Source organism: Carcharhinus amblyrhynchos, chromosome 17 (assembly GCF_965287045.1).
Source record: "Carcharhinus amblyrhynchos chromosome 17, sCarAmb.v2.hapA, whole genome shotgun sequence".
NCBI lineage: Eukaryota > Metazoa > Chordata > Chondrichthyes > Carcharhiniformes > Carcharhinidae > Carcharhinus > Carcharhinus amblyrhynchos.
The window spans coordinates 48492118-48516802 of record NC_137340.1 but is presented as its reverse complement, the minus strand read 5'-3'; the positions used below and the strand labels follow the sequence as shown (position 1 = coordinate 48516802).

General features: G+C 42.8%; 1 protein-coding gene across 1 annotated transcript in view; it reads left to right on the top strand.

Moving 5' to 3' along the window:
* The window catches only part of got1 (glutamic-oxaloacetic transaminase 1, soluble), a 46834-nt gene extending 35542 nt beyond the window's left edge, over positions 1–11292 (top strand). The window contains exon 9 of the mRNA XM_080205925.1: positions 8608–11292. Within this exon, the coding sequence (XP_080062051.1) occupies positions 8608–8753 (146 nt within the window). The 3' untranslated portion in view covers positions 8754–11292. The remainder of the gene's footprint in view (positions 1–8607) is intronic.
* Positions 11293–24685: the final 13393 nt, after the last annotated feature.

Here is a 24685-nt window from a genome sequence, read left to right as displayed (position 1 = left end):
TTATTCAAGAGGCTCCTGTTCCTGTGATCCTATGTGAGTGCTTTAGAATGTAGAACTCACTGGAAGATTAGGTCATAGAATCTACAGTGCAGAATGAGGTCCTTTGGCACATCGAGCCTACACCAATGACGATCCCACCCAGTTCTTTTCCTAAGACTGTTTCCCCACGTGTTTATGCTCCTAATCCCTCGGACATTAAGGGTCAATTTAGCATGGTCAATCCACCTAATCCACCCATCGTTGGACTGTGGGAGGAAACTGGAGCATCTGGAGGAAACCCAAACAGACACGGAGAGAATGTCCACACAGTCATCCAGGTCCCTGGTACAGTGCTAACCTCTGTGCCACCCCTAAACAAGATGGCGTAAAGAGCAAAAGGCACGGGTTTGCTGGACCATTTCTGTACTGTAAATAATTTGAGTAATCCAAGTGAAGGTTCAAACATGTGGTGCATAACCGTAATAGCGGGCGAGTACTACCAGAAAGTACTTCCCCACCTCTAAGTCAGACATTGCACAGCGTCAATTTGTTTTGTATAACACCGTAACATAACATAAGGTTCCAAGATGCTTTACAGGAGTATAATTGGACAAAAAGTTGATGTCATGCCAAAGAGTGGGTTTAAAGAAGAATGCAAAATCTAGCCTGATTCTCCAGTACTGGAAGAGAGCTGCACAATTGGATGTACACCAGTGCTTCAGCTCAGAGATCTGTGAAGGTCTCTTGAAGAAGATTGGGATTTTCCCCAAAGTCCATATGTCCAGCATTTATCCGTCATTGAATAGATCCGTGAACCAGATAATCTATCATGCTCATGCTTGTGGAACCATAACTGTGCAGAAACTGGCTGCCACCTGTCCTACATTAGCGATTACACTTAAAGTATTTAATTGCCTGTAAAGTGCTTTGGTAGATCCTGAGATTGCGCAAGGTACGATATATATTAGTTCAGCCAAACCTCCTCCTTTCAAATTTGCAAGTTTATAAATGAAGTTTATTCTTCACCTGACAGAACTTCTATATCTTTTTTAATCAAACATTAAAAAAAACTGTGAATTAATGAGGAGTAATGCTGTGAGGTTTGCTCAAGAAACTTGCTATAGGTGGGTTGTAAAGTAAGCAACACATGCCTTCTCCAGCATCTGGTGCTTGAGACCACAGCAAATGCCAAGTGCCTGCTATAGTTTAGACTCTGGGATCTTCAGCTGTTCCCAATTCGTGTGACAGATACTGAGAACGGTCCATTCCTCCTTAATGCACCTGGCAAATAGCTTGGAAATTTTTGCAGATTTTCATTGCAGCATTTATTGCCGGCAGCTGCAGTGTTTGCACAAACTATTACAGAATGTGCCCAGGGTCGTCTCTGTTTATTGTCAGTCTAATTGTGTTGAAAGCTCTGGGCAGCCAAAAGAGTTCCTACAAAGACCTTCCATAATGTTGTTGCCAAAGCATCTGTCTTGCAGGAGTCTCTGAGAAACTGAACTCTCTCTAAATATTTCACTCAAAGCATGCAGGATTCAGGACTTTTTTTACCAACAGAAATCTTTCTACGGCTAGAATTGCTCTTACAGGGCATTTGCATTATTCATTCTCGTTCAGAGGTTGGGCACATTAAGATAGGTGAAATTTCATGGCTGAGATTTATCACCTTAGCTCTGATCATTTGTCAGTGGATGAGAGGATCCAGTAATTTACTAATTCGTCCCTACCCCTCTCCCTGTGGTGAATACCAAGGGTGTCAGTGAAGCTAAAGCCAAGAAAATACCTGCTGAAAAACCTAAACCTGTGTCATTGGACTTTGCCTGAGCTACTGAGTTCCAGTAGGGGTGATCTGATATCATCCAGGTCATATTGCAAACAGAGGAACCTGATAAATTTCTTAGCAAGTTCCTTAGACCCTCTTGTGACCTGAATGATTTCTGAGCATCAAGACTGATGCAAACCCTACAGCATGGTGGGAGACCATTTGGCTTATTGAGTCTGCACCAACCACAATCCCTAACCCTGTAAATCCACATGTTTACCCCCTAACCTACGCATCCCAGGACATTAAGGGGCAATTTAGCATGGCCAATGCACCTAACCTGCACATCTTTGATTTGTGGGAGGAAACTCACACAGACACTGGGGAAAAAGTGCAAACTCCACACAGACAGTGACCCAAGCCAGGAATCGAACCCAGGTCCCTGGAACTGAGGCAGCAGTGCTAACCACTGTGCCACTATGTCCCCCTGTGTTGGAAGTACAGAAATGTGACCCCTGTCTTGGTCCAACACTAGATGTCTTGGCACTCGGCAGAAAAAGATTTGGCAGGGAAAAAGGATAGTACCTGCAATCAGGCTCTGTTGCGGCTTTGAGTCTTGTCACTCGAGCAAAAAAAGAAAGTAGTAAATGTTGTTTGTCCTGCAGTTTTGAGGCTGGGAGCGCTGCCATGCTGCAGTGGGGCTTTATAGCCTTCTAACTTCCATTGTGGATCTGGTTAGGACTCAGTAACAGAAGCTAGGAACTCCACCAGAATCGTGCTTAATGGCCTGTTCGGCATTTGCTCACAGTGAATGGAAATCCAATCCCAGTGGATACTCTCCCACTTGCATCAGAAAGAATTAGGTGTTTTCTGTTGGTATTCGCCCTGGTCTTGTGACTCATGCACCCTAAAGAAATATATTGACTACTGCTTGGCAATTATTAAAATATTTTTTGAAGGAGGCAAAAATATCTTTGGATTGTGAAGAACAAATATCCTGTCTGCTGCAACCTAATTAGTGTTGGACATACCTCAAGGTGCCAGCCAAGTAAATGCTAAGGTCGTAGAATCCCTACAGTACAGAAGGAGGCCATTTAGCCCATCGAGCCTGCAGCAACAACAAATCTGCTCTATCCCCAAAGCGCTACATATTTACCCTGCTAATCCCCCCCAAAATTAGGATCAATTTAGCATGGCCAATCAACCTAACCCGCACGTTTTTGAACTGTGGGAGGAAATTGGGGCACCTGGAGGGAACCCGCATAGACCCAGGGAGAATGTGCGAACTCCACACAGTGATCCAAGCTGGGAGTCGAACCCGGGTCCTTGGTACTATGAGGCAGTAATGCTAACCACTCGGCCACCATGTCCACTCGGAGAATGTGCCAGAGAATGTTTCTTTAAAATAAAAAGCTTTGGGAAAGGCTTATATTTTTATTTAATTTAGCCTGTAAGAAGAGTATTATATGGATTGAGCTTTTTTTTTTGCAGCAGTAGTTAGCAGCACTTTGGAGATGGAATGTCCCCTCTTCTTCCCCCATGCCCACACTCGGGAGCCAATATATCTACAAAATGGTCTACGCACGGCTGTACTGAGCAGAGTTAGCAGAATTGAAGTGCATGTCATTGCTGGTGTTTCTTACCCAGCACTCAAGCAGCAACAATAAATCATATCCTACAATTCCAGCTGTTCCTGAGATTGATGCTTTCTTCATGTTGATTGATCAGTGAGCTGAGATGAATCCCTGAACCCCTCTGTCCAGTTTTTTTGGGAGCATGCCATTTTTAAAATATTTTTTTAAATGAGGCTGACGTGGCTTTTCAAAATTCTGTCATGGGATGGAGAGCATTGCTGGCAAGGCAGCATTTATTGTCCATCCCTAATTGACTTTGGTCAGATGGTGGCGAGTTACCTTCGTGAACTGCTGCAGTGAGGAAGGGCATCCAAGTTTACGCTCCAGCAATAGTGAAAAAACAGCTATAATGTTACAAGCCTGGATGGTGTGTGGCTTGGAGAGAGAGTGGCGTTTCCATGATTCTGCTGCCCTTATCCTTTGCAGATTGTTTATTTATTAGTCACAAGTCAGGCTTACATTAACACTGCAATGAAGCTACTGTGAAATTCCCCTAGTTACCACACCCCAGCACCTGTTTGGATACCCTGAGGGAGAATTTAGCATGGCCAAAGTACCTAACTAGCCCATCTTTTGCACTGTGGGAGGAAACTGGAGCACCCGGAAGAAACCCACGCAGACAAGGGGGAGAACGTGCAAACTCCACAGAGACAATCTGGGGAATCGAACCCAGGCCAATGGCGCTATGAAACAGCAGTGCTAACCATTGTGCCACCATGCTGTCCTGATGCCATGTGAAACAACCTTGTATTTAGTTCCTTGCAATAAAGGATAATATTTCATTAGCCTTAATTGCTTCAGCAAACTGACCTTTTGTGACTTATGCACAGGACTTCTTTTCATTTACTGTGTAAACCTTCCTGGCTTCACTCTTGTCGGCTGACTGCTAATTGTTTATGTCCCAGTGCCATACATAGAATGTTTCTGTTTCTCAGGTGAGACGTTAAAATGAGTTATTCTCGGCCTTTTCCTTCGAGTTTGGGAGGATGTTTCTGGGTCCTGTGGCAGCATCGAACCAGAGAGTATGCTTAGTACCTTGGCCAACTTCCCTCCCTCCAGAACCAGTGGCAAAAACTGTGCTCGTTCATCTAGTTTTGTTGTCAAAATTATTTTTTGTGGGTAAATTGGCTGCTCCATTTGTGACTAGAGTTTAGGAGTAAGTGGTTCCATTTGAAAGTTTTGAGACACCCTACGATGTTCTGGGAACCATACAAGTGTAAGGTTCTTTTAAGGTTTACAAGTTGTCTCCTCCATCTCACTTGTCTGCAGTCGTTAATCATCATTTGAGACATCACATATTAAATTGTTTCATGATTTTGGAAACTTGCTGTTTTATTTTTATTCAAAAATATATCAGCCGATAATGCCCCGTGGTTTGATGCAAGTGTTCTCACTGAAATCTAAAGAAATCAAGGTGTTGGTGGATTATTCACAGCTACATTAGGTTTCCTGTGGACCCGATTAAGTTTGGTTTCACTCTAATACAAAGCAACTGCACTAATTGATCCACATCCCTTTGTCCGGCAAGTCTTTGTACCATACAATACTTGGAGCAGTAATACCGTCCAGCTGTACCGCCTGTGTGTTTTGTTTTGGATATTTGCAGATTCACAAAGGACCCAAGAACTTTATATTTGAAAAAAACAAAGGGGGGGGGAATGCATCATACTTTTATTAATGGGAAGCAGATTGTTTGGCTTAGAAAAGTATCTTGTGCAATTTGAGAGTCTGTTGAGAGCGTCTGTTTTGGTGCCCTGAAGGAGTCAATTAGATGTACACACAACATACCACCAGGGCCTTTTGACGGCTGCCAGGCGGTGTCTCTTTCTATTTAGAAAAAGACCCCAGGTATCTGATAAAGTCATGTGAAGGAATCTGCTTGAGGACTCTCATCTGCTTTGCGAAATACGGCCTCTGAGAATTGAGCTATTTCTGTATCGCTGGGTGGTGAACTAGGGCCTCGGGTTCCCAACAGCCAGGAGCTCATGCAACCCCAACATAAGTTAGTTAGCTCTGTTAAGACAGGACGCTGGGGAGACCTTCCCTTCATCTTGTGTTCAGAGTTTCTAAGAGGCAGTCAGTTTCATTGTTTACTATCCCCATCTCTCGCTCTCCCTCTGTCTCTGTCTCTCTCTCTCTCTCCCCCTCTCTCTCTGGGTGGGATTTTCCAGATGCACTCACCCCAAAACTGGAAAATCCTGCCCGAGGTCAACGGACCTTTGCATGGTTTGGGGCAGCATGGTGACGCAGTGGTTAGCATTGCTTCCTCATAGCGCACGGGACCCGGATTTAATTCCAGTCTCGGGTCACTGTCTGTGTGGCATTCTCCTCGTGTCTGCGTGGGTTTCCTCTGGGTGCTCCAGTTTCCTTCCGTGCTCCAAAGTATGGGTTAGGTAGATTGCCAATTGTACATTGCCCCTTAGTGTCGGGGGATTAGCAGGGTGAATATACAGGGTTAAGAGGATAAGGCCCGAGTGGGATTGTAGTCAGTACAGTCTGTGGGCCAAATGGCCGCCTCCTACATTGTATGGATTCTATGATTACGATGAACCGGGACTGAGTCCTGTAAAAGATGGGAGGAACTAAGATTAAATCTGTCAGTCCTGAACAGGTACGCTGTATTTGAGAGCACTTCTCAACAGTGCAGCACACTTTTAATCTAGGCTGACATGTCTAAATATTATGTGCTGCCCTCCAACAGTGAAGTTTGACTTCCTAACTCCCAACATCAGATCAGAGTGCGCCCACTGACCCAAGGTTGATAAAACAGTATTACACGCTGTGCCAAAAACCCAAGTATGTTTGTGTAGTTTGAACTTGGTAGTGATCCCTTTAATTCAGTTACAATGTGAATGGAGTTTTTAAAAACTTGTTACCAGCCAAACTAGATATAGACGTTTATTTCAGTTGTCTCTTAAGATTGGATAACAAAAGAAAGCATTCAAAGCAATGCTGTGATTTCCCCCAGCTATATCTATAGCTAATAATCACTTGAGTAGTCGCCAGTTAAATTCTAGTTATTATTTCTGGTTAATTATTTACAGCTTTTAAAATCATTGAACTTGTGTAGAAATTGCAAAGAGATCAGTGCTTATGTTCCTGATCCATTATAAATTGGAAGAAAAAAAGAGTAACACAAATAAAATAATTGAACATTGAGATTGTAAGCATTAATCATTTTCACTTGCAGGGTCTCATTTAGTATATCTACAGAAAATTATCTTTACTTATTCACCCATACAATAAATTTTCTTGAAGTGAGATCCACTATTGTGGTGCTCTGCTGCTTGTTGAAGACACAAAGATTATATAGTGGTACCAGATAGATCCGATAGCCAAAGGAAGATTTTCTGTTATCTTGGATGTGTAATCTAAATTTTATAGTCTTGCACTCAGCAAGACAGATGCAAGAATGCTGGATTTCAAAGGGAGTAATAATTTCTGTCAAATTTCCCTTTGAAATTTGACATTCTTGAATCTGTCCTGATGAAGCCGGCATAAAACTTCAACAGCATGCCTCTATTTACAGCAGTACCCGTTCTAAGTGATATACCAGGCGACTGAATCTTATTTTCATGAATACTTCCACAAAGTTAAAATTCACGAGTGACGTGAAATATACAAGCTAAAATGTCTGAAATAATAAAAGGGTCCCATTAAGGAGACTTTTCCCCCATCTTTTCTCAAGTTCTGAAACTTGTAATAATTGTATACCTTAGCATTGGAAGTTTCAAAGCAAAAGTTCTCAGTTCCCCTTTTAAAATTAATAAATCTTGAAAAACAAGCCAGTTACTAGGACTGAAAATAAATCTGTTGCCTGAGCAGATTCAGCTGAGCTTTCTGTATTTTGTTTCAGTTTTGGTGTGCTTTGTGTGTTTGTCTTTGAGGAATTCTCAGAAGTTCTTCATCTTCATGGAATTGGATAACGTCAGCACTTCTGTTTCTAAATGAGTATCGGAGAGGGTGGCATGGTGGCAGAGTGGTTAGCACTGCTGCCTCACAGCACTAGGGACCCAGGTTCGAATCCTGGCATGGATCACTGTCTGTGTGGAGCCTGCATGGGTTTTCTCCAGGTGCTCTAGTTTCTTCCCATATTCTGAAAGACTGGTTAGGTGCATTGACCTGAACAGACACTGGAATGTGGCGACTAGGGGAATTTCACAGTAACTTCACTGCAGTGTTAATGTAAGCCTTACTTGTGACACAAACTTTTTTAAAATTGTGGAGGACTGGAATTGTGTGCGAGAATGTAACTTAAAGCAGGAAAACTGTCAGTTGAGCTGTTTGATAAAACTGAGAATTTATTCTCTTTTTATTTATATAATTTCCTGGCTACTTTTGATAAAATGATTCACCCTGTACCATAGGTCTTGTATTCCCCTGGATTGAAACCTGCTCGCTGCTGCGTAACTGTCCCAAGGTGAAACTGCAGGCATTGTTTTGCACATTGACCCTCTGCTAAAGGGCAGGCTTCAACCATTCTCGAGTCCTGGACTCTCCCAATTCCAGTGTTACTCTTTTCCCTCCGGGTGCTCAGGTTTCCTCCCACAGTCCGAAAGATGTGCTGGTTAGGTACGTTGGCCATGCTAAATTCTCCCTCGGTGAGAATAGAACAGGTGGCGAAGTGTGGCGACTAGGAGATTTTCACAGTAACTTCATTGCAGTGTTAATGTACTTGTGACTAATAAATAAACTTTAACTTTTACTTGAGCCACTTAAAATCAGCCTGTTCCAGAATTCCTCTTGGAGGTTTTCCTAATACTTATGGATTGAAGCAGAGGAAAGTGTTACAAATGGTGAGGTGTTCTGCTGAAACCACTATACTGTTTGCCCCACTTCAAATGTTGCCTTGGGGTTGACCTTTCAGTCTTATTGTCTAATCCAAAAGATGGGACCTCCCCACGTTGACACATTGAAATGTTGGACACGACCTTGCTGAACTCGTAACTGAGTAAAGCTGCTTCAAATGATAGCAATGGGGAGCCCCATCGGCATTCTTGTTGAAAACCCATGGTGTGAATTTCAATTTGTGATTTAAAAGATTAATGGGCAGGTTATATACCCTTAAGTTAACTACGCGTGGCTGGTTTCTGTACCACTATTAAACTATCCACTGGCAATGCCTAAGAATCTGAAAGAAGAGAATTAAACCTGCCTCATAAACAGATGCTGACCCTTTCTCTCTCTCTCTCTCTCTCTCTCTCTCTCTCTCTGTGCTTTGTTTTGCAGCTGACCAGGTTGATTATATGATCAGGAAGAAACACATCTATCTCATGGCCAGTGGCCGCATCAACATGTGTGGCCTGACCACTGGCAACCTGGACTATGTGGCAGAATCTATGTACGAAGCTGTTTCGAGCATCCAGTGCCAGTAATCTCATTGACTTGATGACATTGTCTCCGCTAAGCAAGCAATCTGTAGATGTGATTTTGTGTGTGTGTGTGTGTGTGTGTGTACGCGTGGGTAGGGGTGGACGGGAGGGTGGGGAGGAGTGGTATTTTCTTTGGTCCTATGGGTTTTTTCGACACCCCTTCCCCCTCACAAACCTCAATTGGAAAAAGGCCCTGGAATTGCTATATGACCACAGGAACTCTCATTAAGTGTTGTCAGCGCAGGCTCGATGGGCCAAATGGCCACCTCCTGCGCTGTAGGGATATTTTGAATATCTGGCCGTCTTGTTTTGATTTTATTTTCACGGTTACACTTTTAATTTGTTTTTTAAATTAGCATGATTATGAATCAATGCCAGATGTTGTTTGTTGATTTTAACACAAGCTTGTCCCACAGCCTATGTGTCGTGAAGCTGACCTTTGAAAGGCCAGCTCCCGTAACATCTCTGTATTTCTGTAAGTGGGCACTTGGAGGTCAGTTGAATGGAGGAGATTTCACAAGGCAACAAGAGTGACGCTAGGCTAAAAAGCTCTCAGGTTAAATTGGTTCATCTTGAAATGTGTTAAATATTCTTTAAGACCAATATTCTGGGGCAGTAAACGTTCTGTGGTGAGATCCATGATTCAGACCAATGTCTTATAATAACCCTGTGAAAGTATCTGCTTGATGCAGAGCAATAATTTTCCTTGTACATGTAGATGGAATAGAGAGAGTGAGTGCAAGGAACCATCCCCACCACCAGCACTACTTTTCAGAGCAGATGGTCCATCACAGTACATCGGCTAAATTTTCAGTATTTTGAATGAGTGACTATAGAAGTCATCATTTGGTAGCAAAGCAGCCGGTCATTTCATGTCTTTTATGTGATTATTCTTTTTGAAACCTCTTCCCTAAGGGCAGTGTCATGATCAAAAATATCTTCCTTTCTAAGTAAACAAAACCCTACTAAAAAAAAAATCCATAATAAAATATGACGTGTTATAGTTTCAGTTTCCAATGTTTGGCCTTGTGGAGTGGGGGGGGGGTGTGGAGGGGTGGTGCGAATTAAATGAATAAACAGTTATTAATTTTTTAAATTAATATTTTATTATGTTACCATGGGAATGATATTAACCTAGGGGGTGGGGTGGATGGTACTTGAATGAAACAAGTATGAGTGAGACAGCCCAGTCCACAAGCAACAATTTGCTTACTGAAATCCCAGTGCAAGGGAATGGTGTTTGCGAAAGTGGGTTGTAATGCATAGGGTTGCTTGTGGAAAGCTGGACTTCTGCAATAACTGAATCAAGCGATAGCTGAAGCCACAGAGGCTTGCATTTGAAGAAATAATATTAGTGACGTGTGTAAGACATCCTACAGCACACCATAATTTTCACCATGAGTGCTGAACAAATTCTAAATGGGCTTATTCAATGCAGCCAAAACAACAGGACCATTACCGCACACTATCAGTCAACAGTCTGAGCTTGGAGAGCTGGGGCCTGGCCAGCGTAAAGAGAGAGCAGAACTGTTTCACAGAGCTCTTTCTAACAGCCAAGCAATGTGGAAACAGCTCTGCTCTTTATAAAGAGGTGACTGACTCATTGAGATACTTCTTACAAGTGTTTCTTTAAGTATTCCAAGCTCAGTGAGGGGGACTGATATTAGAGGAAGAGAAACAATTGAAGATTTATTTAATTGTGGTGTGAATGAGGCATCACAACGATACCATTCTAATGACATCTCTCAGGGTGCTGATGGGGTTCCAGGCACAGCTTTTTAATTTGTAGGACTGAAGGATTGGTAGAGTATGAAATGCCCTTGATTCCAGTTGATATGGTAAAAGAGTGAGCGGTTTAAACTAGTTGATTCAGAATAATCATCAGATAGCCTTGTAGTTTTGCATGTTAATCATAGGGACTATGTAGCAACTAGTGTGACAAGGCCAGCAGCAGTTGTCTGGAATATATCAGCTGTTAATAGTTCCTGGTCTTCTCCTTGTTGGAAGACACTTTCAAATCCACAACTCTGCCAACTAGTAATGATACTGAGACTCATTTAGCAGAAGATAGCAGGCTATCAGAGAGAATTTGATCTTGCGGTTAATTAACAGCTTAATGAATGTAACCATTTGTGGTTGACTCAAAATCATTGTGTCATTCAGTTGCCAAAGGAAAGATTGCTTGTCATGTTGACTAATTTGCCACACCCTCTTTTAAGTGGGTTGTTAAAAGTGGCAGTGTTTTTGTTTGGGACTGAGTGAGAAAGTAAGAATTGCATCTCCTCCATTATTTGCCTGTTGTTATCTGATGAAATCCCAAAACCACAATCATTTCATCTACTGAGTCATTACAGATCAAAACGCAAGCACGTTAGTGATTTCCTTTCATTATATTTACAGCTATAAGCTTCTAATAAGAATGTCTAGAAAATAATATATGGAATGTATAAGTGTGGATAACTGAAACTCATCCATTTAATGTATAAATGTAACGGGTCATATCCAAAGCAATGCAATATAAAGAAATAATATTTTAAAATTGTATGGTTCTATTCTCATTCATTCTCGAGCATTGGGTAATGTTGGCAGGGTTGTAATTATTATCCATTTGTTGGAAAACGTGCTGGAGTTGCTATGGGCTTGAACTTCTGTACTTGGCTCAGGATTTACTGGAGTGGGTTTTCTCGTGTTGAACATAGAACATAGAACATTACAGCGCGGAACAGGCCCTTCGGCCCACAATGTTGCGCCGACCAGTCTTATTTTTTAAAAAAAACATTGACCCACTAATCTAAACCAATCCCTTTTCGTCCATAAACCTATCCACCAATCTCTTAAACGCCCCCAAACTAGGCGCATTTACAACTGCAGCAGGCAGGGCATTCCAGCCCCTCACCACCCTCTGGGTAAAGAACCTGCCCCTGACATCCGTCCTATAACTACCCCCCCTTAATTTAAAGCCATGCCCCCTCGTGCTAGCTTTCTCCATCCGAGGAAACAGGCTATCACCATCCACCCTATCTAAACCTCTAATCATCTTATATGTTTCTATAAGATCCCCTCTTAGCCGCCGCCTTTCCAGTGAAAACAACCCCAAATCCCTCAGTCTCTCCTCATAGGACCTCCCCTGCATACCAGGCAACATCCTGGTAAACCTCCTCTGCACCCTCTCCAAAGCCTCCACATCCTTCCTGTAATGTGGGGACCAAAACTGCACACAGTACTCCAAGTGCGGCCGCACCAGAGTTGTGTACAGTTGCAACATGACGCTGCGACTCCACACTCTCCAGCTTGTTGTTTTTGCACCACACCAAGTCATATCTATCAGAAAGAAGCTGGTTATGGTTGTTGATGGTTAATCATCTCAGCCCCAGGACATTGCTGCAGGAATTCCTCAGGCTCAGGGCTCTGGCCCAACAATCTTCATCAATGACCTTCCCTCTGTCAAAAGTGGGAATGTTTGCTGATGATGTTCAAGACCATACGTGATTCCTCAGATACCGAAGCAGTTTATGACCATTTGCAGCAAGACCTGGACATCATTCAGGCTTGAGCTGATGATTGTAGTATTTGTACCACCGAGGTGCTGAGCAATGACCATCTTGAACAAGGGAATTTGATACTCAATGGCATCACCATCTCAACATCCTTGGGGGGGGGGGGGGTGGTCACCGTTGACCAGGAAGTGAACTGAACCAGACATTTAAATGTGTGTGTTTAGATAAGCATGTTGGGCTGGCAGTTGTGTAGTGAGTAACTCGCCATCTGATTTCCCCAAAGACTGTCCACAATCTACAAAGCACACGTCAGGAGTGTGATGGAAGACTCTCCACTTGCCTGAATCAGTGTACCACCAACAACAATCTAGAAACTTGACACCATCCGTACAAAGCAGTCTGTTTGATTGGCACCCCATCTACCACCATAAACATTTACTGCCTTCACCACTAACACATAGTGGCAGCAGTGCGTATGCCACCTACTGCAGCAACTTAGCAAGTTTCACAGCATCTTCCAAACCCATGACCTCTACTGCCTAGAAGGACAAGGCAGCAAACTTGTGGGAACACCAACACCTGCAATTTCTTTTCCAAGCCACGCAGCTTCCTGACTTAGTATCATATTGCCATTCCATCACTAGTTGGGTCAAAGGGAACGCCCTTTCTAACAGCACTTTGGGTGTACCTGGACCTGAAGCAGTTCACATCGCAAGGGTTAGCAATGAGAACAAATTCTGACTTTGCCAGTAACACACACATACCACGCTAAAATCTAAAGTTTCTTGAGGTATGAGTTGATAATTATACACTACAGTCAGTGGGCATCTTGGATACTGGGAAATGATCGAACCAGCATTCTATCTCAACGTAACTCACAACATACTTAGTAGTTATTTCTTCTTACACACTGAAAATGTACATGCCTTTAACTTGCTTTTTTTTTGCCACAATCTCTCCTCCCCTCCTTGTGATAGTGCTTCCACAATGACATTGGGCAAGGAATACCAAGATAATTGATCCAGTAAGTTTATAGTATTTGGCCAAGTCACCCACAATCATAAAATCCCTAGAGTGCAGAAGGAGGCCATTTGGCCCATTGAGTCTGTACCAATTCTCTGACAGGCAAACCCCTTGTCTTATATGTGTAACCTCCACACATTTATCCCAATAATTTTCCCTAATGTGTAATGTAATTTACACAAAGGGGCAATTTAGCAGAGTCAATTCATGCAGCCTGCACATCTTCAGACTATGGGACGAAACCCACACAGACGAGGGGAAGATTGTCATCGACCTCAGGAAGTATAAAGGAGGACGTGCCCCTGTCTATACCAATGGGGACGAAGTAGAAACAGTTGAGAGCTTCAAGTTTTTAGGTGTCCAGATCACCAACAACCTGTCCTAGTCCCCCCACACAGACACTATAGTTAAGAATGCCTCTATAGTCACCAATGCCTCTACTTTCTCAGAAGACTAAGGAAATTTGGCATTTCAGCTACGACTCTCACCAACTTTCACAGATAGACCATAGAAAGTATTCTTTCTGGTTGTATCAAAACTTGGTATGGCTCCTGCTCTGTCCAAAACCGCACAGAACTACAAAAGGTTGTGAATGTAGCCCAATCCATCATGCAAACCAGCCTCCCATTCATTGACTCTGTCTACACTTCCCACTGCTTCGGTAAAGTAGTCAGCATAATTAAGGACCCCACGCACCCCAGACATTCTCTCTTCCACCTTCTTCCGAAGGGAAAAAGATACAAAAGTCTGAGGTCACATACCAACCGACTCAAGAACAGCTTCTTCCCTGCTGCTGTCAGACTTTTGAATAGACTTACCTTGCATTAAGTTGATCTTTCTCTACACCCTAGTTATGACTGTAACACTGCATTCTGCACCCTTCTCTATAAATGGCATGCTTTGTACAGTGCGCAAGAAACAATACTTTTCACTATGTTGATGTGTGACAATAATAAATCAAATCAAATCAAAGAATGTGCAGATTCCACACCCACAGATACCCAAGGCAGGAATCGAACTGGCTCCCTGGTGCTGTGCAACAGCAGTGCTAGCCAGAGGTGATGGCGTTCTGTGACATAATCCCCAAGAAGGAGGCTCTTGATACTACTGAGTTCCTGGAGTGCAGCTACCTCGAGGAGGAGATGGATATTGGGGTTAGTGTCGTGGAAACAGAACAAGGTACAATTTCCAAGTTTAAAAGTTAGTTTTGTTATGTTGTCTTTTTTTTTTAAGCAGCTTTTACCAGTTGGAGTATGACCTTTTAGCGACCTGGAATAAGCGGAGGTTAGGAGATGCAGCCTAATCAAGGTGGCTTTGGCATTGGTTCAGTGCCAATTCCTTCATCCCCATGATTGGAAAACAGCAGAGGAAGATATTCTCTTGACTTCACTAGGTAACACCAGTGACATACTTCCTTGCTCATTGTGGGCATCAGCACACTCTCTCATAACATTTAAAACAATACTATACTAACCCATCAGTATTGAATATGGTAGCATAGTCGTTATATTCCTGAGCTAGCAAGGCAGAGCTTTGGACTAATAGTTCAGACATCACAACAGTTGGGAAATGTAAATTGATTTAATTAAAATAAATCTGGAATAAAAAGCTGGTGATCATGATGTGGAGATGTTGGCATTGGACTGGGGTAAGTAATGGTGGCCATGAAAGTACTTGATTGCAGGAAAACCCAATCTTTTTTAGTGAAAGAAATCTGTGCTTACCTACAGCAATATGGTTAACTTTTAACTGAAATAGATGACCTAATCAGTTTGTTGTCACTACATTGGGGATAGGTAAGAACCACTGACTAAACTTCCCTCAATTCATATTTGTACTACCAAAGACTAAAAGAAAAAGAATATAATTTGGTTAATGGAAATTCTAACTCAACCCTTTGCACAATGTTGTCCTTTCCCCAGTTGCAATTAGTTACATCTCGATTCTGAAACCATTCTGTCCTTTTGTGAAATGCAATATCCTCAGCAAAGTGCATTTCTGTGAGTAGAGAGCAATATTTGATACTCAGCATCCTTCTCCCTTGCTCCATCCTCTACTGCTGCTCCAACTTGATAATGCAGGAGTAATGCCCAGAGAATGCTATAGTTTCTCCCAGGCAGCCCTCACAAGCGGTAATAGTGCAAAAATCTGTCAGCTGAGCTGTAAAAGACAAGTTCAGGTCTACGTAGGCAGAAAGCAATGTAACAGAAATCACCATAAAAAGTGCCTGAGCTGCAGAAGTTACCAAAACTCTTCCAATTGTTCTACCTCAAAGTATCCCTTGCTTTATCCAGCTCTTTGTCCAGAGGAGGAAGTCAGGAAGGAAACAAAAAAAACAAAGAAAATTACAGCACAGGAACAGGCCCTTTGGCCCTCCAAGCCTTCCTCGACCTTGCTGCTCAATTGAACTAAAAACCCCTACTCCTCTGGGAACCATATCACTTTATTCCCATCCTATTCATGCATTTGCCCAGACACCCCTTAAAAGTCACAATCGCATCGACTTCCACTACCTTTCCCGGCAGTGAGTTCCAGGCACCCGTCACCCTCTGTGTAAAAAAAAACACTTGCCTTGTACATCTCTTTTAAACCTTGCCCCTCGCACCTTAAACTTATGCCTCCTAGTAATTGACTCTTCCAGCCTAGGAAAAAACTTCTGACAATCCACTTCGTCGATGCCCCTCAACCTTGTAGACTTCTATCAGATTGCCTCTCAACTTCCGTCATTCCAGTAAGAACAAATCAAGTTTGTCCAACCTCTCCTCAAGCTAATGCCCTTCATACCAGGCAATATCCTGGTAAATGTTTTCAGTACCCTCTCCAAAACCTCCACATCCTTCTGGTAGTGTGGTGACCAGAATCAAGCACTATATTCCAAGTTTGGCCGAACTAAGGTTCTATAAAGCTGCAACATGACTTGCCAATTTTTAAACTCAATGTCCCAGCCGATGAAGGCAAGCATGAATTGAGTTTAGAAGTCGGGAGATAATGCTGCAGCTGTATAAGACCCTGGTCTGACCCCACTTGGAGTACTGTGCTCAGTCCTGGTCACCTCATTACAGGAAGGATGTGGAAACCATTGAAAGGGTGCAGAGGAGATTTACAAGGACGTTATCCGGATTGGGTGGCATACCTTATGAGGATAGGTTGAGAAAGCTCGATCTTTTCTCCTTAGAGAGACGAAGGATGAGAGGTGACCTGATAGAGGTGTTTAAGATGATGAGGTGTATTGATCAGGTGGATTCTCAGGATGCTTTTCCCTAGGGCTGAAATGGCTGCCACAAGAGGACACAAGTTTAAGGTGCTGGAGAGTAGGTACAGAAGAGATGTCAGGGGTAAGCTGTTCATTCAGAGGGTGGTAAGTGAGTGGAATCGGCTGCTGTCGGTGGTGGTGGAGGCAAATTTGTTAGGGTCTTTCAAGAGACTTCTGGATGAGTACATGGGACTTAATAGGATTGAGGATTATAGGTAAGCCTAGTAGGTAGGGATAAGATCGGCGCAACTTGTGGGCCGAAGTGCCTGTTTGTGCTGTAGTTTTTCTATGATTCTATGGTTCTATGCTGTATGCCTTCTTGACTACCTTCTCTACCTGTGTGGCTACTTTCAGTGACCTGTGTACCTATACACCCAGACATCTCTGCCTTTCAATGCTCTTAAGGGTTCTGCCATTTACTGTATATTTCCAATCTTTATTAGACCTTCCAAAATACATTACCTCATATTTGTGCAGATTAAAATCCATCTGCCATCTCTCCGCCCAAGACTCCAATCGATCAATATCCTGCTGTATCCTCTGACAACCCTCATCACTATCTGCAAAACCACGAACCTTTGTGTCATCCGTAAGTTTACTAATCGAACCAGTTACATTTTCCTCCAAATCATTCAGATATGTTCCACAGTCTGAAACACCAAGGCACAGCATATTCATATGTTAATGAAACCAGTTAGGACTCAATGAATGGATCGTGGGCAAAGCCCAAAAGTACAAGACAGCTCAAAGTTTTAATGGTGCGTGTAGCTTCTACCCAACTTTCCTACTGAAAAGAAATTCTTGCTCTAGTTATATACTATTGTGAAAAATGGTAGGGAAATTTAGTAACTTCCCCCAATCTATCCACAAATTAGAGCACGTGGAAAATAATGAGGGATAAGGAGGCTCAGAGGGATTTTTATCTTTGATAATGATGTCAAAGTGGATAAACCTGAAATGTCTATTCATTGGAGCAGTAAGACAACAGTGAATGATCTTCAAGTTATTGTGAATGTTTCTATGAATGTTGTGCCTGATTGCATTTATAAAATAGCTTGTATTTTCACCCTTTAGCCTTTGATCCCTGGTTAGGATGGCACTGAGGCTAGCACTGCTGCCTCACAGCGCCAGGGACCTGGATTTGATTCCCAGCTTGGGTCACTGTCTGTGCAGAGTCTGTATGTTCTCCCTGTGTCTGCATGGGTTTCCTCCGGGTGCTCTGGTTTCCTCCTACAGTCTCAAAGACGTGCTGGTTTGATGCATTGTACCCGAACAGGCGCCGGAGTGTGGCGACTAGGGGATTTTCACAGTAACCTCACTGAAGTGTGAAGGTAAGCTTACTTGTGACTATAATAAGTAAACTAAAACTTTAAACCTGATTCCTGGAACAGTGAATTGTTCCACAATATTTGTATGATTCTCCACCATGCCTCTCCCTTATACCTGAGCAGATACCGTTTCCCTTTATTCCTTTGTTGTCACTGCTGGTTTCTGCAATATATTTCTGCAATCTTCTGCTGTTAAGCTTCAGCCAGTGAACTGTTGGAGTGAGGGACGTGAAGTCCTTGAATTTGAACTATGGACAATTCACACAATGTCTTTCGCCCTCCCAAGGTAGATGATGACAGGCTTGGATAGAGTGTACAGTCAGTTCTTTTTCCCAGGGTCGAAGTGTCAATTACTTGGGGTTGTAGGTTGAAAGTGAAAGGGAGAGAGTTTAAAAGAGATGTAAGGGGCAAGTTTTTCACACAGAGGGTGGCGAATGCCTGGAATGCGCTGCCGGAGGAGGTGGTGGAAGCAGATTCTATAACAATGTTCAAGAAGAATCCGCATAGATATATGAATAGTCATGATGTGGAGATGCCAGCATTGGACTGGGGTAAACACAGTAGGAAGTCTCACAACACCAGGTTAAAGTCCAACAGGTTTGTTTGGTAGTAAGCACCACTAGGTTTCGGGGTCTGCCCCTTCGTCAGGTGAGTCACCTGTAGATACTATAGAAGAGGCAGGGAATAGAGGGACATGGATCGTGTAGAGGCAAGAAAATATTAAATTAGCAAGGCACCTAACTTCTTCCCTGCTGCCATCAGGCTTTTGAATGGACCTACCTTGCATTAAGTTGATCTTTCTCTACACTGTAGCTATGACTGTAACACTACATTCTGCACTCGCTCCTTCTCTATGAATGGTATGCTTTGTCTGTATGGTGCGCAAGAAACAATACTTTTCACCATATACTAATGTGACAATATATCAGATTAAATCAACTGTGTTGGCACAGATTTGGTGGGCCGAAGAGTCTGTTCCTGTACAGTCCTTTGTTCTTGTAGGTAAACTAAATGTTAGGATGGACAGAGGATAAAACAGCAGATGGCACTCTGTGCTCGGTGCATGTAGTATTCTTTCTTGATATCTCTCAGCTCTTTGGCAAGTCAAAATAGGGTCAGTACTGCATCCAATAGACATTTGATTCTAATGGAAACCAGCGTCTATGGTCAGTGCCTCATTAATGATGTCACTGCTTTGCTAGGGTCCACTCTTGTGTAACTTTCAAACCACCTTGGGTCTTGTTTTAGTTCCCTCTATTTGTGACAACAGTAATGTCAGTACTTTTCGCATAGTATCAATTCTTAATATTCTTTTCAAGTTACCTTTCCCGGTTTAAACATTTTGTTTGCGGCAGGGGGGGAGGAGAAAGGAACCTTTGATCAAATTCAGTTAATGGGAGGGGGATATCATGTTACTCGGAGGAGAATCTCAGTCTCTCGTCCTTACTTTCATTTCAGTAAATCTCAGATTCTGACTTTTTGCCAATACTTTCAATCCCCATTTGGTTATGAGCAGGCCATCCTTCCTGTACCTGTTCCTGATTGAGTCGAGAAATTCAACCCTTGATAAAATGAGCAGTCAATTAAAACATTCTTGCTATTTATACTTCCAACTAAGTCTTTGTTCTCGACCTGGAATCGAGCCTAGTGCTCCAAAGCTTGCGCACATTTCTTTGATCGTGGGCCTGCTATCGAATTTAAATCTGCTGTTATGAAAATCGGGTCATTTTTAGCTCCAGAAGTTTCAGCAAATTCCTTGCGCTTGCAGCTTTTCCTCATCCAGCAGGATTCCACGATCCTACCAAATTCGTCCAGGAAGTGCACAGTATTCTATTGTTGAGGATTCTTCTGTGTCAGGATTTGAACCCAGGCCTCTGGATCACTATCCAGTGATGATGCCACTGCCTCTTGGTAATACAGAATCATGATGTGGACAGCAACATTCAGATCTTGTTGAAGGAGCAGCACTCCGAAAGCTTGTGCAACCAAATAAACCTGTTGGACTTTAACCTGCTGTTGTGAGACTACTTACAATACAGGATCATTTAGTCATAGAGGTTTACAGCATGGAAACAGGCCCTTTGGCCCAACTTGTTCGCGCAGCTCTTTTTTTAACTCTTAAACTACTCCCAATTGCCCACGTTTGGCCCATATCCCTCTATACCCATGTAACTGTCTAAATGCTTTTTAAAAGACAAAATTGTACCTGCCTCTGCTACTACATCTGTCAGCTTGTTCCAGACACTCACCACCCTCTGTGTGAAACAATTGCCCGCTGGACTCTTGTATTTCTCCCCTCTCACCTTAAACCAATGCCCTCTAGTTTCAGACTCCCCTACCTTTGGGGAAAAGATGTTGACTACCTAGCCAATCTATGCCCCTCATTATTTTATAGATAGAACATAGAACATAGAACATAGAACATTACAGCGCAGAACAGGCCCTTCGGCCCACGATGTTGCGCCGACCAGTTACAAAAACAATGACCCACTAGCCTATACCAATCCCTTTTCGTCCATAAACCTATCCAGAGATCTCTTAAACGCCCCCAAACTAGACGCATTTACAACTGCAGCAGGCAGGGCATTCCAATCCCTCACCACCCGCTGGGTAAAGAACCTACCCCTGACATCCGTCCTGTAGCTACCCCCCCTTAATTTAAAGCCATGCCCCCTCGTGCTAGCTTTCTCCATCCGAGGAAAAAGGCTATCACTATCCACCCTATCTAAACCTCTAATCATCTTATATGTTTCAATAAGATCCCCTCTTAGCCGCCTTCTTTCCAACGAAAACAATCTATAAGATCACTCCTAAGCCTCCTATGCTCCAGAGGAAAGAAGTCCCAGTCTATCCAGCCTCCCCTTATAATTCAAACTATCACGTCCCGGTAGCATCCTAGTACAATTTTTCTGCACTCTTTCTAGTTTCTTCCTAGCTCAGAGGGCACAAGGCCAATAATAGCTTCCCTATTGATGACAACCTATAAATACAGGAATTTGGCATAGCCTGGGGATCAAATAAGTAACTTGGACAGAGGAGTTGAGTTCGTGCGTATACCAAGAGAATCATCTAAAGCTCTTAATAAATAGTGTAAAATAGGCAATCTGAGCAACAAAAATTACAAAGGAAGGTTGGATGGAATGTCTTTATCATTTGGGACGTGGGGTTTAGAAATGGAGAATGTTTTATTGGTAAGTGTGAGGAGACTGGCCAAAGTGTGATTTATCTGACATTTCTAATGTTAACTTGATGGAAAGATACAAAAATCTTCCATGCTCAAATATCAGTGATATTTAACACTAAAATATCAAACTTTTTCATTAACTTCAATATCAAAATGCATAGGGCAACCCGGTGGCACAGTGGTTAGCACTGCTGCCTCACAGGGCCAGGGACCTGAGTTTGATCCCTGTCTTGGGTCACTGTTTGTGTGGAGTCTGCACATTCTCCCCGTGTCTGTGTGGGTTTCCTCCGGGTGCTCTTGTTTCCTACCACAGATGGAAAGACGTGCCGGGTGGATGAATTATTCATACTAAATTCCTGCCAGTGTACCTGAACAGGCGCCGGAGTGTGGCAACTAGGGGATTTTCACAGTAACTGCACTGCAGTGTGAATGTAAGCCTACTTGTGACTGATAAATAAACTTGCGATTGTGTTTCTGTTGTGACGTTAAAGTTTGAGGTATTTCAAATATTGCTCGGACAATGTCAAGATGTTAAAAATTGGTAGTGCCAGAGGGCTGGGTAGGGGTTCCACCGTTTCAAAATCTCTGCCCTCCTTCAAGTCTGACCCTTTGCCTATCTTCCATTTTCTTCACTCCATCACTTCCAATGCTACCTTCAGCTGGAATTTTTAAGTTTTGGAATTCCCTCCCTAAGTCCCCCCACCTCTCTCTTCTTTACAAAGAAGCTAATTAAAACATCTCTCTTTGACACCCAGATGTGGAGATGTTGGACAGGGGTGGACACAGTAAGAAGTCTCACAACACCAGGTTAAAGTCTAAGAGATTTATTTGGAATCACAAGCTTTTGGAGTGATGCTCCTTCATCAGGTGAATGGAGGAAGCTGATGGAGGAGCGGTGCTCCAAAAGTTTTATAATACGCCCTGTAGGCATTTAATATCACTACCTGTGTACAGTTCTAACAAGAAGGAATGACCAAGCCAACCTTCAGTGGCATTTGTGGATTTTTTCCTTTGTATCGAAATAAATGACGGTATTTGGGATTTTGATGGGAAATTGACTCAATTAATCCAAGCAAGTTGCTCAAGATTCAAATAGCATGTAAGTTTAAAAATAACAAATTAGGAGCAAGGAAAGTCACAATTTTCTTTCCACTCAATGGGGATCAGCTAGCAAAGAACTTTAGTTTATTAGTTTATTTTATTTATCGTCACAAGTAGACTTGAATTAACACTGCAATGAAGTTATTGTGGAAATCTCCTAGTCATCACACTCCTGTTCGGATACACTGTGGGAGAATTTAGCATGGCCAATCCATCTAACCAGCACGTCTTTTGGACTATGGAGGAAACCAGAGCACCTGGAAGAAACCCACGCAGACATGGGGAGAACATGCACACAGACAGTGACCCGAGGCCAGAATTGAACCTAGGTTCCTAGCACTGAGGCAGCAGTGCTGACCACTGTGACACTGTAGAGAGAAAAAGAAAAAGTGGGTTTGAGTCAATTAGCTGCACTACTGGTTTTTAAAATGCCCTTTAAGAAATGATAATGTTGACAGTTGGGTTTCTCCCTGATACAGGTCTGTTGGGTTGGATGCACAAATTGAATCAAAACTGAGACAAGAATACTTTATTTTTATTAATCTGTGCACAGTATGTTCATTAAATCCCTGGAATTTCACCAAGTGTTGCCTGATTATATTTGTGCTTTGGCATCACCGAGAACTTAAAGTGCTTTGATTAGCTGCTTCTGTACATAATAAGGATTGAATGTGATTATGTTTAGTGATGTGTTTTTGTGGCAGAGGATCACAAAGTACAGCTGAATATATCCTTTGCTTTGTTAACTCAATTAAGTTCATGATCAGATTTTCTTTAGCATTGAGGAAACTATGAAGCAAGTGTAAACATCTCTCCAGTGTACAGCTTGGGCTGAGCACATAACTCAAGGGCTGCAAAGGTGTTTGAAACTCTGCCGAGGGCCACATCATAGGTGTCATCAATAGAAATCATAAAATTAATAAATGTGTAGAAGCCCATTTTTCCCCCACACATGTTTAGTCTTGGAGCAAACTGTGCATTGTAGTCAAAGCTCTGAGCAATTGAAAACCTGGCTCTCATAATGGTTACCATTTGCAGCACAAAGAAATATATCTGATTATAGTGCTGCATTTCTAATCCTCTCATCCTCCTCATGAGACTCTAAACAAGATCACAATCTCTTTCCTCTAGTGGTTCGGCAAGATGTCAGTGAAAGAATGTTTTAAGGGGCATAATTTCTCCCGCAACAAGTAACAGATCAAATGTTCATTCAGCTCCCCAGATGACTCCAGGTGCTAAATAACTGGTTTCTGATTGAACAATCACTGCATTTCCTCTCCATAGATTCGGGTACTCCTGCCCAATTCTTTGATTGAGGGGCAGTGGTAGATCAGAACTTGTACTCTTGCCAGCGAAACTAACTGTTAAGAGGCATAAGCACAAGTTGGCTTCACTCGATTTCCCTTTTTGGGCAGCGTGGTGGCTCAGTGGTTAGCACTGCTGCCCCACAGCTCCAAGGATCCGGGTTCGATTCCCAGCTTGGGTCACTGTCTGTGTGAAGTTTGCACATTCTCCACGTGTCAGCAAGGGTTTCCTCCGGGTGCTCCGATTCCCTCCCACAGTCCAAAGATGTGCAGGTCAGATTGATTGGCTGTGCTAAATTGCCCCTTAGTGTCCTGGGATGTGTAGATTAGAGGGGTTAGGGGTTAGTGAGGTAAGGGTGGGATGGTGGGATTGTTGTCAGTGCAGACTTGATGGGCTGAATGGCCTCCGTCTGCACTCTACAGGTTCTATGATTTTTCCTCTGCCTTCCTCCCCTGCCTATTGACATTTCTACTTCAGCTCAAGAACTTGTGGCAATTTGAAATATTGGCCTAATTGTCTGTACGTTCTGACACAGCAGCTAAAATGTGAAGGTGTTGGAATTAGGGAACTTTTCACTGGAGTGACTTCTTTGTGCAAACACGGACCAATAATGTTTCAAACAGTAACACAGCGAATGACCAGATAATTTGGTTATAGTGACCGTGAAAATATATAATATATTGCAATCCAATGCAATTGGCTTGGACTTTGGTGAATTTAAAGTCTATAAGTGCAAGGAGAACACTGGACTCAGGAGTTGGTGTTAATGAATTTCAAAATGGTTGGACAGTAAAAGGAATTTAGAAATTGTATTGATTTTTTTTTTCTGGGAGTGGAAAATGTTACACAAAGCAACCAAGGCTCAGCTGATAGAATTGATAGAAAAGATGCAGTTGGAATTAACCAACAGGGCAAGGAAAGCAGACTTAGTTGAGATAATAGTTTAGCATTTGAAATTGGAAAGAGTAAGGGAAACCACATTCTCCAAGGGTGAGTGACTAGAATTGACTAAGGTTCAGAGACAAATGGAAAAAAACTTGAAAGGCAGGAGTGATGAATGGGATGGATAGGATAGAGGTGGACAGGCTCTTCCCGCTCAGAAAGGACAGTAGGACTAGGGGGCACAGCCTCAAGATAAAGGGGGGGCGGTTTAGAACGGAGTTGAGGAGGAACTTCTTCACTCAAAGGGTGGTGAATCTCTGGAATTCTCTGCCCATTGAGGTGGTGGAGGCTGCCTCGCTAAA